The sequence below is a fragment of the Styela clava genome, chromosome 6, assembly GCF_964204865.1.
Source record: "Styela clava chromosome 6, kaStyClav1.hap1.2, whole genome shotgun sequence".
NCBI lineage: Eukaryota > Metazoa > Chordata > Ascidiacea > Stolidobranchia > Styelidae > Styela > Styela clava.
In genome coordinates this window covers 18,267,802-18,283,105 of record NC_135255.1, presented here as the reverse complement: position 1 = coordinate 18,283,105, position 15,304 = coordinate 18,267,802, and the positions used below count along the sequence as shown (strand labels likewise).

Sequence of the window (15,304 nt, the reverse complement as noted above, 5' to 3'; positions counted from 1 at the left end):
CTGTGAATATTATACACATTTTTAATTTTACTAGTAAAGTCATATAAAATAAACAAGCATCATCCTTGTTCTAAAGAATAATATTGATTGATTGAAAAACACGAACATGTCCTTTACGCCAGTGTTCTTCAACCTTTTTTTTGTATCGTAGTATACCTTTTACAATTTTTCAAGAACTTTGTATACCTTACAAATACCAACGTTTATTTAGGGCTTAAAAAAAATAGATTTTAAGCTCATATTGTACTGCAATACCATCATGCAATCTAATAGGTTAGTGTCCGCAAGTTATAAATTTGACTGACGGCCTCAGCGTCAACGGAAATAATGTCCAACGTAAAGCAAGCGAAGTGCATGGCAGCCCAAATCATCAACCCAGACTTGCGACCGCATTATCTATAAAATTTGTGATGTAGCAATGTGTGTCACGTCGATTCCTTGCGTAATTGACATTTTATATTTCATGTGCGCCGCGTTTGCATTGTTGTCTCCGCTTGAATATTTTATAATCATTATATTAGAGTTTGAAATCCCAGACTTAGGCTGTACACCTTTCGTATACCATATATCAGTTGTACACCCAACTTATGGTGCGGTATACACTTGTGTAGAGCACTGCTTTACACAATGTAATTTTTTGAGCTTAATCATTGGGCATTTATAATCAAATATTTTACTTTTCAAAAACGCTACAGAATGGAGTGTTTATATAATTCTGGGATCTGACTAATTCTGGAGATTTGAATCGGTACGTAAACACAAATGATTTTACAAATCATTTTTATTATAAGCATTCAACTTGAGTAAAACACATTTATTTTCAGTGTACTGGGGCATCGATTCTGAAGGCAACAATACTACAAATACAATAATTAAAATGCAGGAACCCGTGAACTATTACGAAGCCGAAGATTTTTGTGAAAGGCATGGTTTGGTAATTGGAAACGTTGAGCAGCAACAAAGTTATGCTCTTGATATGCAAGGTTGGGAATCACTTGGTGTTTGGACGGGAATGAGAACAGTCAGGGTGTGTTTTCACATAACATTTTACACTTTTTAGCATTCTCTAGCGTCCTCCTAATCATGTTTGCATACCAAGTCGAAGGCTTATCGAAACTTAAATTCCGGGTATTTTATTGAAACTAAATCAAGGTATACAGTAATGCCAACAGACACATTTGAAATTTGGATAAATTTTTAAATTTGTAAACCTACCGATAATTTCTTCAAAATCTATATTTGTTTCGAAACTACCAAGTTAGATAACTATGTGATGAAACTCACTTCTAACGCAGAGCACTAAAAACGTTGTTGCATCTTGAAACAAATATTTTTCAACATCAATTGCTCTAATAGATATACTGGTGATGTATTGAACAATGGACGTTCCCCGACCCCTGACCCTGATTTCCTGTTACGGAAAAAAGCAAGGAAATTGATGCTTCATCCATGGGGATTGTTTTGGCATCGTGTTTCATTTACTTCTGTTTTCAATCCGTACCATTTTACATTTTTACCAGGCCTAACAAATTCTTTTGAACACTGTCAATCCATCCTTTGATAGAAATCTGACAATACCTGCACCTGAAGAAATATGGTATCCCGCTTATAGGGTATGTATCTATGCAGGGTAACACATTATGTTATGTGCCACAAACGGAACATCGAAACCAGGTTGCAAAAGTGGACCCGCTGGATTATACCTAGTTGACCCTAGACTGAAGGCCCACGGTGTTTTATGTCGGATACTATCTGTGAACTAAACGCATGATCAATTCAGGTTGATAAAGATTACGTTATCTTTACTTAGAATCCAGATCATGATCAACAAGATTGTTTTTAGAAACATGTTGGTAAGAGATGCCCAAAAGATTATATGTTGTGTATTGTGTATTGATTAAAATGAAGTTTTAAAAAAAAGTGTTTCAATTGTGTATGGGTGTACTGAGAGCCACACATTTATTAGTTTTATTTACGAATATTATAGGGTGTCCATGAGGTATTAAAATTTTTTAAATTGCAAAGGGATTTTATCGTGCCATTTTCTGTTTTGACCCTCATAGATTTATTAAATGAGGTAAAAAAAAATCTGGTTGAGATATACTCAGAGCTGACTTCATAACAAAATTGAAATTCAAAAGCAAAAAAACTGTATAAATGTAAAGCACTTGAAAAGATTAATTACAACAACAGGATGTCTCGAGCATTACTGTGAGCGACTAATATTTTAGAAGTTCGTATGCACACAAAATTAGGGGTGGTGACGATAGTTTCAACGGAAACTTCTGGGCGGTAATGTAATTATTTCATCGTAAAAGTAATAGCGCCAATTTTCCCCGTATTTGGATGCCTTTTCACTATGTTACGTTGATTTTTTTTTATAAACCTGTAGAGTTCAAACTCGGCTCAAACTCCATTATGTTGCAATGCGCCATATATTTCATTTCTCAATTCATTACAAATAACTTTTTCAAGCCTATTTTTAGATTAATAATGCGCAATCCATGTACCTTTGGTCATAATTGTGCCTTTGTATTCAAAATACGGGATTGGGACGCTGGCTTGTCTTAACTTCACAATATGCTGATTTCATTCACGTATTACGTTCAAGTAGGTAATTAGGAAAATCCTTGATCTAAAATGCTCAAAACTTTTATGCCGCGATACTTGTGAAAGGATAGATTGAGCGCTCATATCTTTTGGGATTTCAAAATCCCAATTTTCATATGTTTCAAACATTTTTAAAAATAAGTTATGAACTAGAACGTTTGATTTTTCTTTAATCTTTTTTACATTCACTCGCCGTTACCCTCAGAAATCTATTAAGTGTCAACAATTGTGGGCTCTTACGAATTTAAATCACAAAGGTCAATATTTCAAAAACAGCTAAGTATGAAGTTTTTATTGGAACAAGTAACTGCTGACATAGAAAAGTGTTTGGAGATTTACTGAATCGCGTATTCCGCAACCTGAAATCTAATAGCAAAACTCAAGAGATAATAAAACTTGTTGAACTCAATGAATTCATTGGAATTTAAATACAGCGGATTAGCATCAAAATACAGCGTTATATAATAGGTAAAAATATAATTGCACAAAAAGAAATGCTCAATTTGCACAAAGATATTAGATCTTTTGTTTCTTATCACGTGATGTTTTTTTATTAAAATTGCATGAAGATATTGGATCCTATGATTTCTGTCACATAATATAATTTTAATATTTTTGAAAATGAATTGAAGATTTGGGTCCTTAAGGGAATTTGTTTAAGTTGTCGTTGAGAAAGAAATTTCTTTCAACTGCTAATTTACTATTACTATCTGAATTCTGAAGGTTAAAATAGAACTATATTGTGAAAATCACTATTTTTTTGTTTATGTGCTTTCCAGGCCGAAATGTTGTTAATTATTAAAAATCGCGTTTGAGGCGATTTGATTTTTGATTTTGATTTGCTGGCAAATGGTTTATCTCAATCATACAATAAAAAACGTGGATACTGATCAATCTAAAACACATTTAATTATCGATAAAAGTTACAATTGAAGTAAACAATTAATTTTCTTGATTATTTTTCTATATAAGTTCATTTTTCCAAATTGTCTCACAAAATCCTTGACTTTTGCGGCAGCAGCTTATTGTCGATCTATGAAAACAAAAAATTTAACATCAGGTTACACCATTAAATTGAAATTTTTCGAGAAAGAAGTCTCAATTAAGTATTGTAGTCACTATAATTTCTTACGTACCGCTGGCACTAATTTTCCGATAATCTAAAATTTCGGTATCGAAAATATTCGGTATAAAATCTTGCTACAGTCCCCATCAATGTAAGACCCAGAACAACGTAACCGAATTCCGCCTATTGGTTTAGGATCCATGTATTTATCCATTTGACCCTACTGATTGAGTACTGAACCTATCGCAGTATATTACTGAAATAAGGAAAGGCTATACAAATTGAAAATGATTATATAGAATACAATTTTATACAGTTTTCCTGTTTCTTTGAGGACTCTAATAATTTAACTGCTGGATAGCCATACTGTCACGGTGCAAAAATGTGCTAAAATGTAAGTGTCACTAAATATGCATAAGCACAATCAATTTAGTAACTTTGATTATGGTAATAAATGTAAAAATTTTATACCACGGTTGCTCTGCCTTATGTCGCTTGATGGTTGCTGAACTGAAAAATAAAAAATGTTATAGAAGGTGATATAATAAATGATATACACCATAAAATGTATTTTAAAATACTTTGAGGGTTGTCCAATGCCTAAGAATAGTTGCATAATTACGATTCACAAGCCAATTAATCCATTCATGTGGGCAAAAGACACAGAGAAACATATATTTGAAAAGTTTATTTATCATTTTCATGTTACTAGCAGTGGCGGCGCGTGGTCATTTGGAAAATCGGGGCAAGCTACTGCGGGACCAAGTCACCCCAATCTACGGGGACAGGATGAGCGCTGTAAGTTCTCCCATCATTTTATGAGTATGAAAACCATTCCATCGGTAACAACCAATCGGCAAAAGCGACAATTTTTAACGATAAGAAAGTGTCTTTAAAACCGGTCCAAGTCAAGGGATTAATAAATATAGACATAGTTTATTTTGAAACCTCTTTCAAAAGGAAAGGCAATATTTACCCAGATAAATACAATGACATATTAACAGAAACTTCGGGAAAGCAGACAAAACCTAAAGTAAGGTTTAAAACGTTACTATGAAGAAAGGAAAGTTAATGCAAAGATAAGGACATGCGTCGCTCACTCATAGATATATATTCTGCTAGACTTCTACTGCTTGAACATATATGCAACACGCCGCGGTTTCTTGGAAGCAAAAGGCTCAATAACGCGCTGATTAAAGTCATGCATCCCAGAAATAACGTCTCTGTGAATGGATAAAACAGCCAAGGAATTTAATCTATCTTGCTTCATTGTGTTTCTGAGATACGTTTTAATACGCTTCAGCGTGCTGAATGTTTGCTCTGCGTCGGCGGAAGAAATAGGCGTCGTCAAAATGATGTCCAGAAATTTTGCAGACGCCGCAAAGGTAGTTACTAGAATGTTATCTATGAGGAACCCATGGAGCGCGCAAGTTGATGTGATGTTCGAAAAAGTTTGATTGGTGTATATACATCGCAATTCATTTTCCAATTTACCCACGTTTATCATGGGGTAAAATTTGGAGACAGTAGCCAACAAATGGATGGGAAATTGACGTGCAAATTTTGAAAAATTTTTGGGGTTCATCAAAGAGAACGCGGCAAGGTGTTCAGTGCGCAGACAATCGCCTATTTGATTCACCAGAATGTCACAGCATTCCTTTGCAGACAAAATCAAACGCTGCGTTGTTTGCCCGCGGCGTAAAGAAGCACTCCATGTGTCGTCGAATTTTAGTTTTTCCCGGATACGAGATACAGCATCGCAGAAGTCTGAAATACACGACTGCACAGACGCTCCATCCATTAGCCTTGACTGCAATGCGCCGTATAATACATCCACGTGATAGAATATTGTGGAGAAAAAAGCGGGAAAAAATGAAAACTCACCATCTTCTAGCAGACGCTTTAGACCTGCCGCCTCCCTCACAGAGCGTTCGTCCCAAACCGGAGAGCTCTGAATGCCATTGAAACACTCAATGAGCTCAGACCTAATTTCGGACACGCCCTGCACCACGCGTGATTGGAAGTTCCAACGTGTTGGTGCACAAGCTGGGAGACGGCGGCTACATATCTGGCGAAGGAGGTCAGAGCGCTTCGGCGAAACGGAAAAAAATGAAGAAAACCCCGAAACGCATGGGTTCAAATGTACATGGGTTCAAATGTACGGTCACCCTTCAAAACATCTATCAATCGACCGAGAACATGGCGGTTTTTCTCGACGTTTTGGTTGTGCTGACGAATAGAAACCGCGCGTCCTTCATCCAACTGTGCTGCAATATTAACATTTCCAAATGTTCGGTATTTTACTGCATTGTCCAGATGCTCCATAGAAGATTGATGATCCCTGGCACGCTCGGAAAGATGCTTAAGATCTCTAAAACCAAATTTACACCAACGTGAGTCACGAGCGGTAGCAAAAAGTAGGCAATAAAAACAAAAAAGTGCATTTTTGTCCTCGCTGTAACGCAACCATTCGTGTTTTTTATACCAAGTTTCTGCGCAGAATGTACGCCGACGCTTTCCTCCGTCATGGGATTGTTCCAGTGAACAATTTTTTGGTGGATAAGGCCCAAGACGTTGTACCTCTAATTTTTGTTCCAGCGGCAGCTGCGAAAACGGAGTGCGAAGTGGTGCATCAACCTTATTCATTATGAGGTCTAAGGCTAAGAAATGCGAAGCCGGAAAGAAGTGAGGAGCTCAAAAGGAATGTGGAAAATCGAAAGCAAATGGACTAAAGGTCTCTAACTGATTCAAATAGCGAAACAAGCGACAAAAACGAAGGCGAGGAAACTATCAACTCTTCAAGCAACCAACGAACGAGAAGGAATGCGTGAATATGTCAACACGTTGTTGTAAGAAACGTCGGCATTGTGTCGTCATAATTTCGGGGCTAGCCCCGATCGGCCCCGATTATTTAGTAAAAGAAACAGAAAACAAACGAGACGAACGCGGCGAGTGGAAGATAAAAGAGAGAATACGATATACAATGAGCAACCGGGGCAAAATCGGCGTCGCCCCGTCGACGTTCGGCGAAGGCCTTGCGAGCGAAAAATGAACCATGTCGGGAGAATATGGCTAGTATAGACAGTCTGTGCAACCGATATTGAGGTATTTTTCGAATATTTTTTATTATACCGAAAAAACAACCGGGGCATTGCCCCGGTTGGCCCTATTGACGCGCCGCCACTGGTTACTAGCATGTTACTGTTACTGTTGCAGTATGTTACTGATTTTAAGAAATGGTATACACATGGAAAAATTTCGACGGGTATATAAAAGACACTTTTATATAGTTTTTCTGATTTTCGAGGACTCTAATAATTTTATTGCAGGGAAGCTATACTGTCACTTTGCAAAAAGGTGCCAAAATGCAGGTTTTTTATTACAGCTATTGCTCTGCCTCATGCTGCTCGATGGTTGCAGAAGATAGTGAAACAAAGATTTAAACAAAACGTTTATATTATCTCATATCACCAGAAATGTAATGCCAAGGGTGGTGTCTAAAACTAAGAATATTCCAATATAGTGAATCAGATTTTGCTAATGAGTTTTGCTTACTTCCCCCACTCTGTTGTCTTTGTTGATTCTGTTCCTCCAGTAAAGTCAAAACTTGGTTCATGCTGTTGCGAAGCTCTCGAACTTCGTCACGGACTTCTTGACACGCAAATTTTCAATGGTTTGGCTCATGCTGTTGCAAAACTCTCGACCCTCCTCACGGAATTCTTGACGCAAATTTTCACTGGTTTGGTTCATGCTGTTGCAAAGTTCTCGACGTAAAGCACCAATATCTTCATGGATTTCCTCGAGGTCTGAAATATATTTTGAAAATCGACCTGTCATTTCAAAAACTAACCTCATTAAAAGATGTGGATTGCTTATTGTAGTAGGTAGAAGCAGATTATTGAAAATATATTGAAAGTTTCAGTTTTAGTAGAAATTTAGGAAAATTGTCCTAACCTAAAAATCCGAGCTCGTGTAGATTAACATGTTGGATATCGTTCCAATTCAACCTATACGCATTTATTCGTGATCTCATCTGCTTTTCTAGCAACCACCTCTTTAATTACATGACATGTTCGACAACCGATTCAAAACTCATTAAAAGAGTAACACTAGAAAATAAAAAACTCCGATGGACAAAAACACTTTTCTTCATAAGGTAACAGAATAGTTAGGGGAAACTTTTGGGTCAAATGTTCTGGCTTGGTATATGAAATGTTTTGAAAAGTTGTCAAATTGTGGAAAAAACCATTCATCTAAATCAGTAGTTATCAAACGGTGAGGCGCGCCCTACAAAGGGGTGTAGACCATTTTTTACGAAGCGTCAAGCTAATTGAAAAGAAAAATATTTGTTACGTTTTATCTTGCTCGCTTATTTTGGATATTTACATTTCCTTATTGTTTAGAACAGGGATGGCCAACCAGTCAGAGAACAAGATCAGAAGAAAAAACATTAACATTAGATTTACTTTAGTCAGCTGTGCCAGAATACTAGTTTCTTGTAAACATCACCAACAAATAAGATAAAGACCGAAATTTACAAGCCATTAACTATTATGCATGCTACTTAGTGAGCTTTCTGGTAGGATATGTCGTTGTAGCAAATCTTAGCAGTTCTTTCACATGGGTGTCAATCAGAACAGATTAATGATTGATTTCACGTCTTTCAGGGTAGAGAACACAGATTCGCGGATGTATGTTGACCTAAACCTTGACAATATCTTAAGCGCAGCTCGTTTGACATTGGCGTATTTTTCCAATAGCATGCTTCTCCATAACCTAATGGCCCCTCCTCTTGATATAAAGGGTATTTCAGTTTGTCTTCCTCATAAAGATTGATCATCTTCAACTCAGATGCCGCAGCATCTGAGATTAGAAGGAATTTCAAACTATTTGTCTCAGAATTAAATGAGTCGACGACGTTAATCTGTGACGTTTCATCTGCACTTCATTTACTTCACCCAAATTGTAAATTGCGCGTTTCTCGCCGAACTACGATTACGATAGTTGTAACGCAATTAACGCGCCGCACAACAAAGAATTTAATTGTGCCGTAGTAATGGACGATTGCATGTTGAACTTAACCAAGACGAAAAGAGCCGCATGAAATCGGTTTAAGAGCCGCATGTGGCTCGCGGTCCGCAGGTTGTCATCCCTGGTTTAGAGATTGCAGAGAGTTGCTTTTCTCGATGGTCATTTTCATTTGTTATATTCTGGCCTTGCTATCTGTTATTTGTAGCTTATTGTTAGCTAGTTATTTTTGAGGTGGAACGCAAGACTTGACAAATTCTAAAACGGGGGTGCAGCTTGAAAAGTTTGAGAACCATTGATCTATATAAAGTTTTTTTTGCAAGAAAGAAACTAAAATGCAAGTTTTGAAAAAGTTTTGAGAATAAAATTAGACCACATTTTGGTAAAAAAAACTTAATGCCATACATGGAAACATCCTGCGATCATAAATAATTTTGAATGGGACTGTGGCTTGGAAATTTTGAATTTTTCAATTCCAATAGGATCCGAGCATTATTTTTCGGAAAATTTAAGACTTTACACAAGAAATTAATTCTATTGCTAAAATGATACAATATCCCTACTATGTTCAAAATAACGCAAGAAATAACATATACTTGCGCAACAATTTGGTTAAGTATTATGGTAGTGAAAATCTCGGATGAAAATCAAAAATATATACTTACCTACAAAAGGTGTCGCCATGTTTGCAATATGTTCAACTGCTCCTTCTAAAATATATATCAGTTATAAAACACATTGCAACTAAAGTATGTATCTTACATTATGCGTTAATTAATTTATGAAAAATGCATATGCTTAGTGACAGTGACTTGGCAGTGGCGTTACTTTGGCATGATTCCGATTTTCGGCAACCTTTAGTAAATATTGCATCAGCCATATGGCACCCTTTCCGTCAAACTCGAAATACTCGGAGGCGCAACATCTATTCTAGTGTCAGTGGTTATGCAAACTACTACCACTTATGATTCAATATTCTAGTTCCTACTAAAAAGAAAACAAAATAATTACGAATGATGCAATAACGACAAAATAAAAAGAACTTGGAAAATGAAAAGAAAAAGTTTTTTTCTTTGACAGATTTGAACCATCATAAAGCGCCCCTTTTTTACCACTCCGACATATACCCGCTGTGATGTAACATTATTCGGTAGTAATCAACTTTATACCCCCGGCTTTCAATAAATCCCCACTGATTCTAACAAAAAACTTCTGAAGCCACTTTGATTCACGGGAGCTAAAGCTCCGAAAGAAAGAATTTGTTGTATTGGAATCGCAAGTTACACATTTTGGATTTGAGCTCATGACTCCCAACGCAAGGTGTAATAAGCTGTGTAAGCAGGTAATTCAACAAATAGAAGTTTTGTTTTATTTTTTAGAAAATTTTGTGCTTATTTTATATTCCTATTGGAGTGTTGTTCAATGGTAATTATATATGTGTAAATAATCAAAACTTCAGCTGTTAATAATAAGTCAGTCAATTTTGTAACAATTCAAGGCATAAGCATTACAAACCAACTAGTGTCTGATCATATCCTTTGATGAATTATGCGAAAATTTATTTTCTAAAAAAATTAGGGTCGCTTGAAAAATAGATTGAGAACCACTAATTTAACTCGTTATTCACTCCCAGAAACCTATTGTGTGACAACCACCTGGGACAACATCGAATCACAAAAATAAACTTTTCAAAAAGATGCAAGCAATCAAGTTTATATTGTACCAATTAGCAAGTGCTTTACTAGTGATGGAGCTAGATTTCTAAGGTTGAACTTGATTTCTCATTCTGCATCCTGGAAGCCAATGGCAAATTCCAAAAATAGAAACTTTAAAATTAATGAATTTATTTCAATTAAAATACAGCATTTAATAAAATGTTAAAGTACAATTGTTCAAAAACAACACAACAAATTCTAAACTTGCACGAAGCTGTTTGATTTCAAGATTTCAAGGACATAAAATTATTTATATTATATAAATAAACGAAGGAGACCAAATAGTCGTTCCGCGGAGTCTTTTCGATCGTTGTTGTAAAGTTATTATTATATTTACAATTGAGAACAATTTCTTAGGACAAAAATTATCTTACATAATATTCTCCTATTAATTTTTGACCGATGCTTTTCTGGGTTCTAAACGGTAATAATTCTAAAATTAGCATCAACTTGAGACGGTTTGACTTTCGAGTTCATAAATTTGTGCGTTGTTCTCTTAATAATATGAAAATTCTATCCTATAAGCATTCTGCTCGCAAATAATTTATCTCGTCGATGTAATAAAAACATGTATACTAATCAATTAAAACACACTATTAGATTACAGATAAAACTTACAGTTGTAATAAATGAATATATTTTAAAAAAATTATTTTTTGCACGGAATCTTCAATTTTCGAAGCTTCAATTTTTGCTTATTGGCGATCTGTGAAAACAAAAAAATGAATATAAGAATACAAGCCAAAATTAAAACTTGGGAAAATTTAGGTGAATATCTAGGACGATTTTGAGTTTTCGTTCTTATTGAAGGAGAGCTTTATTACTCGAATTGAACTTTAAAATAAGTATGCTGTTGTTTTAAATTATATATGCTTTAATTATTCCAAATTCTCAGATTACATAAAGTTGCTGAAATGAAATATGTCAATAAATGCAAACAAACACAATCAATTTAGTAACTTTGAATGTAAAAACTTTATACCGCGGTTGCTCTGTCCCATGTCGCTTGATGGTTGCTGCCCCATGTCGCCTGATGGTTGCTGATCTAAAAAATTATAAATGTATATATTAAAAGGTGTGATAATAAATGATATAAACTATAAAATATTTTGAGGGATGTCCAATGCCCAAGCCTAATAATAATTCATTTATGTGGGCAAAAGACAGTGAAACATAGATTTAAAAAAGGTCATTCATCATTTTTCGTAACACCAGAAATATAATGTCAAGTGTATGGTGTGTTAAACTAAGAAGATTTCAATTTAGTGAATGATATTGATAAATATTTTTGCTTATTTCTTGCACTTTGTTGTCTTTGTTGATTCTGCTCCATTAGCAAAGCCATAATTTGGTTCATGCCATTGCGAAGTACCCCAACTTCGTCGCGGAATTCTTGACGTAAATTACCAATATCTTGACGGATTATCTCGATTTCTGTAAAATATTAGAAAAATAGACTGTGCATGGTGCCAACTTGAAAACTAACATTATCAATGTTATCATCTAGATCAGTGGTTCTCAAACGGTAGTGCGCACAGCAAAAGGAGGGGCGTAAACAAATTTTTTTTTTTGGGGGGGGAGGAGCTAAATAAAATGATTTGTTAGATTTGATCTTTCCAGCCAAGATGTCGCACAACCTGAACATAGTATGTTTACTAGGTTAGGGTTCAGGCTGTGCGCCTTCTTGGAGCACATACTCCTGGAGCGCCCTGATAACTGATCAAAACGCATAGATAACTGAACAGATTTAAATTGCTAAAATCCTAAGAAAGATAGTCAAATTATGGTTTGCGCAAAAGACAGCAACTCGTATGTGAGTATCGGGAAATTCAGGTTCAAAGTTTCAGTTTGAAATTCACCTTCTAGAATGGCATTTTGGTCGTGTGGTGGTTGGTTTCCTTCTAGAATAGCATCTTCACCATGTTCTGGTTCGATTTCTTCTTCTAATGGCCTTGGATCTAATTCGACTAAATTTAGGTAAAAATTCAACAACAACTATGGAAACATAGTACAATCATAAATCAATTTTAACAACAACTGTGGGGTAACTGCAGTTTCAAAAATGCGAAGTGTTCGTATTGGACTTAACATGTCCGATAAATATGATGGTAGCATTTTTCCGAGTCAACTTTATTGCCCAAACAAAAACATATCGCCGGTATGTTAGAAATAGTGGAGAAATGGTACGTACTTTGCTCAACACTTTTGCTCCAGCATTATGTCATATTAAAATGGAAAGCTACGATGATAAAAAAAATAAAGACTCACCTCCAAAAGGTACTGCCTTGTCAGCAACTTCAGCTGAAATTGAAGATAATTCATACAACTTCCACAAAAAAAGTGAAAACTTGTTATTCTCTCAATTTATCATAGTATCTTTTATTTTATAAGATGTAAAAACAATGTATCGCATATTGTGTTGATTTAGCTGCCTATAGGTAACATTTGCACGTGTTTTAACTTGAAATTGTTACTTATCGATTTTAATCGGTAAGTATGTTGATAGGTATTTGTCTGTCTGTGTGCCTGTTAGGAGCACGCGATATCTCAAGAAAGCGAGATTGAATCTGCTTCAGATTTTGCATGTGCATTCATCTTATCTCGGACCAGAAACCTATTGATTTTGGGCGGAATATGTCGTATAATTAGCGAGTTTTGGGCGCTGTTTTGGTGGAACCCCTAACTTTCGGTCGATAAGTCTTCGGTCTCTGACCGATATTCCCGTTTCTAATCTTACTCGAACATTAGAATTAGGACGAGTCAAGGTAATAAGAGCGCAACAATCTGGCGATCTGTTCGTTACATTAACATTACAGCGTCATGCCATCGGGATACCAAACCAAGTTTATAAATGACCAGTCGTTATTATGAGAGATGGACAGCTAGAACAACTAACTATTAAGGGACTATTTATAGTATACAACTCGACATTCGATACATATATTCGATACTATACAGTGTCAGCGTCAGCTAAAAACAACAAAACTAGCCAGCAACCAAAAATAAATTTTACTAAGAGGCGCAACTTTAATAGCACAAAGCCATGCTTTATAAATGGTATATCGCCAGGTATGAAGAAAGATTATTGCATGATTTGTATTAGTTACTGCATTTAAAAATACCTGTGCCAGCGTTTAATTCGTTATCTTAAAATTTGGGTAGGCCTACTCCCGTAGTATGCGAACTAAGATGGTGGTCACCGGGACGTAGTCTGTGTACCAGGTTAAGGTTAGGCCATAATTTCAGGTACAAATATTACGGGAGTCATCTGGCTAGTCCCCGAACTCATAATAGAACTAAAATAAGGAAAATTGGAATAAAAATATGCCCGTACCCTAACACCTGGTACACATACTCCGTTTCGGTGTCCGCCATCTTGGTGCACATACTTCGGGAGCGCCAAATTTGTTATAAATAGTGAAAGCATTTGAATTATTACCAATTTTACCTAAAAAAGCCTTCTTCTTCGGGTTTTCTTCAAGAGCGGGTTTTTTTTCCTTATCAGGTTTCTTCGTATTTTCTCTAACTTGATCTTATTCAACAAAAAACAATAAACGATTATTAAATAGACAATTTTTATATCACTGGATAACTATTAAGATCATTCATGTGCGTGCATAAAAGGATAAAGAATAGAGCAGTGAGAGGGGGGGAGGGGTTGTACCAATGACCAATGTTGCCCAACTAGACTAGCGGACCATGTACGTATGGCGTAAAAAGTTACATCTTAGGTGCAGAATTTCATTTACAGTATTACAAAAGCAAAAGTGAAAATCCATGAGCCTCTTGCCAAAACTCAATTTTATTGCAATCCCACGGAATTCCCTAGAGTCCTAGACTATGCTTTTAGCTAAAATACCAAAATTTAGTTTTAGTTAGCTTGTGGCAGCATCAGGCGGACCAAATCGAATTTCCCAGCGGGCGTAATTTGCCCATTGTAGGAACTGGTGTGTACCAACATGTAGTGTATATTTCAATTCCAATTTTTCATTCCAAAAATTGTTAGCATATTCGAAATTTAATAGGCACCAGGTAGATGTTTAAAACTTAAGTGTTATTGTAGTATTTCAGAAGCGTCATTTAAGCTGACTTTTGTGTGGTGTTGCACTGAGTTCTTGAGATTCGGGTTCATCTGAAAAATATTTAAAACAGGAAATTCAGCTTGTATCAATTGTTTAAATTCTAAATTATATTTGCGGAAATCTTTGACTTTCCTATAAAAATGTCAAACCTATTTATCCCCCGTAGTTCGTGTACAAAATTTGTATAATTCGCCAATGTATAGAACTGAAAATGTTTAACAATGGACACACTAGCAGCTAAATACAGGGTAATTAAATTTACCCCAGGTCAAGAATACCTGCCACAGACCGAAATCCAAAACTGACTCACCTACGCTTGGTTCCAATTCCTCTAAAGCTTTTTTGTCAACTGGAATATTTCCTTTCTTTGGACCATCGTCCATTTTGTTAATATATTATGTAATTTACAGTTCTGCACAGAAAGAGATATCTTTTTATTATTAAATAATTCCAAAATTCTATGCAGGTGTATGTCTGAATCATAAGTGCTGAAAAAGCTTTCTGGGAACCAATACACAAGAAGAAAAAGTCCGGAAATACCGGAAAATTGAATCAAGATCAGAATGATGATAAATCATTGATCAATCAGTGGACAGTTGTCGAAGTTTCGCCAAATAAATCGGCGTTCCGTTATTATTCCGAATCAACGATTTCACCGTGGTTTTATACGGTCGCATGTATTTTCAAATCTGATGATGGTTCCCTGTTTTCCGTCGCCACGTGAATGCTCCAAAGGTTTAAGTTCGCGTCTAATCGATCATTTATTCTTTGAAATGTTTTTATTTTTTATTTTAATGTGTACC

At 35.7% G+C, this 15,304-nt stretch overlaps 1 protein-coding gene across 2 annotated transcripts; it reads right to left on the bottom strand.

Annotated features, from left to right (window-relative positions):
* Positions 1 to 10,603: 10,603 nt before the first annotated feature.
* Positions 10,604 to 14,887, bottom strand: LOC120331650 (uncharacterized). 2 transcript variants are annotated; one of them, XM_078114092.1, is made up of 8 exons: positions 14,812 to 14,887; positions 14,501 to 14,551; positions 13,868 to 13,954; positions 12,688 to 12,720; positions 12,279 to 12,386; positions 11,725 to 11,853; positions 11,402 to 11,464; positions 10,604 to 11,125 (listed from the first exon to the last, which is right to left on the bottom strand). In XM_078114092.1, exons 1-8 carry the CDS (start codon positions 14,882 to 14,884, stop codon positions 11,115 to 11,117), a joined length of 555 nt encoding a protein of 184 aa, XP_077970218.1. In that variant the 5' UTR covers positions 14,885 to 14,887; the 3' UTR covers positions 10,604 to 11,114. The 2 variants fall into 2 exon arrangements, with proteins under 2 accessions (XP_077970218.1, XP_077970219.1); XM_078114093.1 differs by lacking the exon at positions 11,725 to 11,853 and having other exon boundaries at positions 10,608 to 11,125.
* Positions 14,888 to 15,304: the final 417 nt, after the last annotated feature.

What these genes read in the sequence shown, in the direction of transcription:
- LOC120331650 (XM_078114092.1), bottom strand. Translation starts at nt 14,884, where the DNA reads ATGGACGATGGTCCAAAGAAAGGAAATATTCCAGTTGACAAAAAAGCT. An exon ending in GGAATTGGAACCAAGCGTAG is followed by an intron (nt 14,552 to 14,811) that starts GTGAGTCAGTTT and finishes AATATTTTTCAG; the next exon opens with ATGAACCCGAATCTCAAGAA. An exon ending in CAAGGCAGTACCTTTTGGAG is followed by an intron (nt 12,387 to 12,687) that starts GTGAGTCTTTAT and finishes ACCTAAATTTAG; the next exon opens with TCGAATTAGATCCAAGGCCA.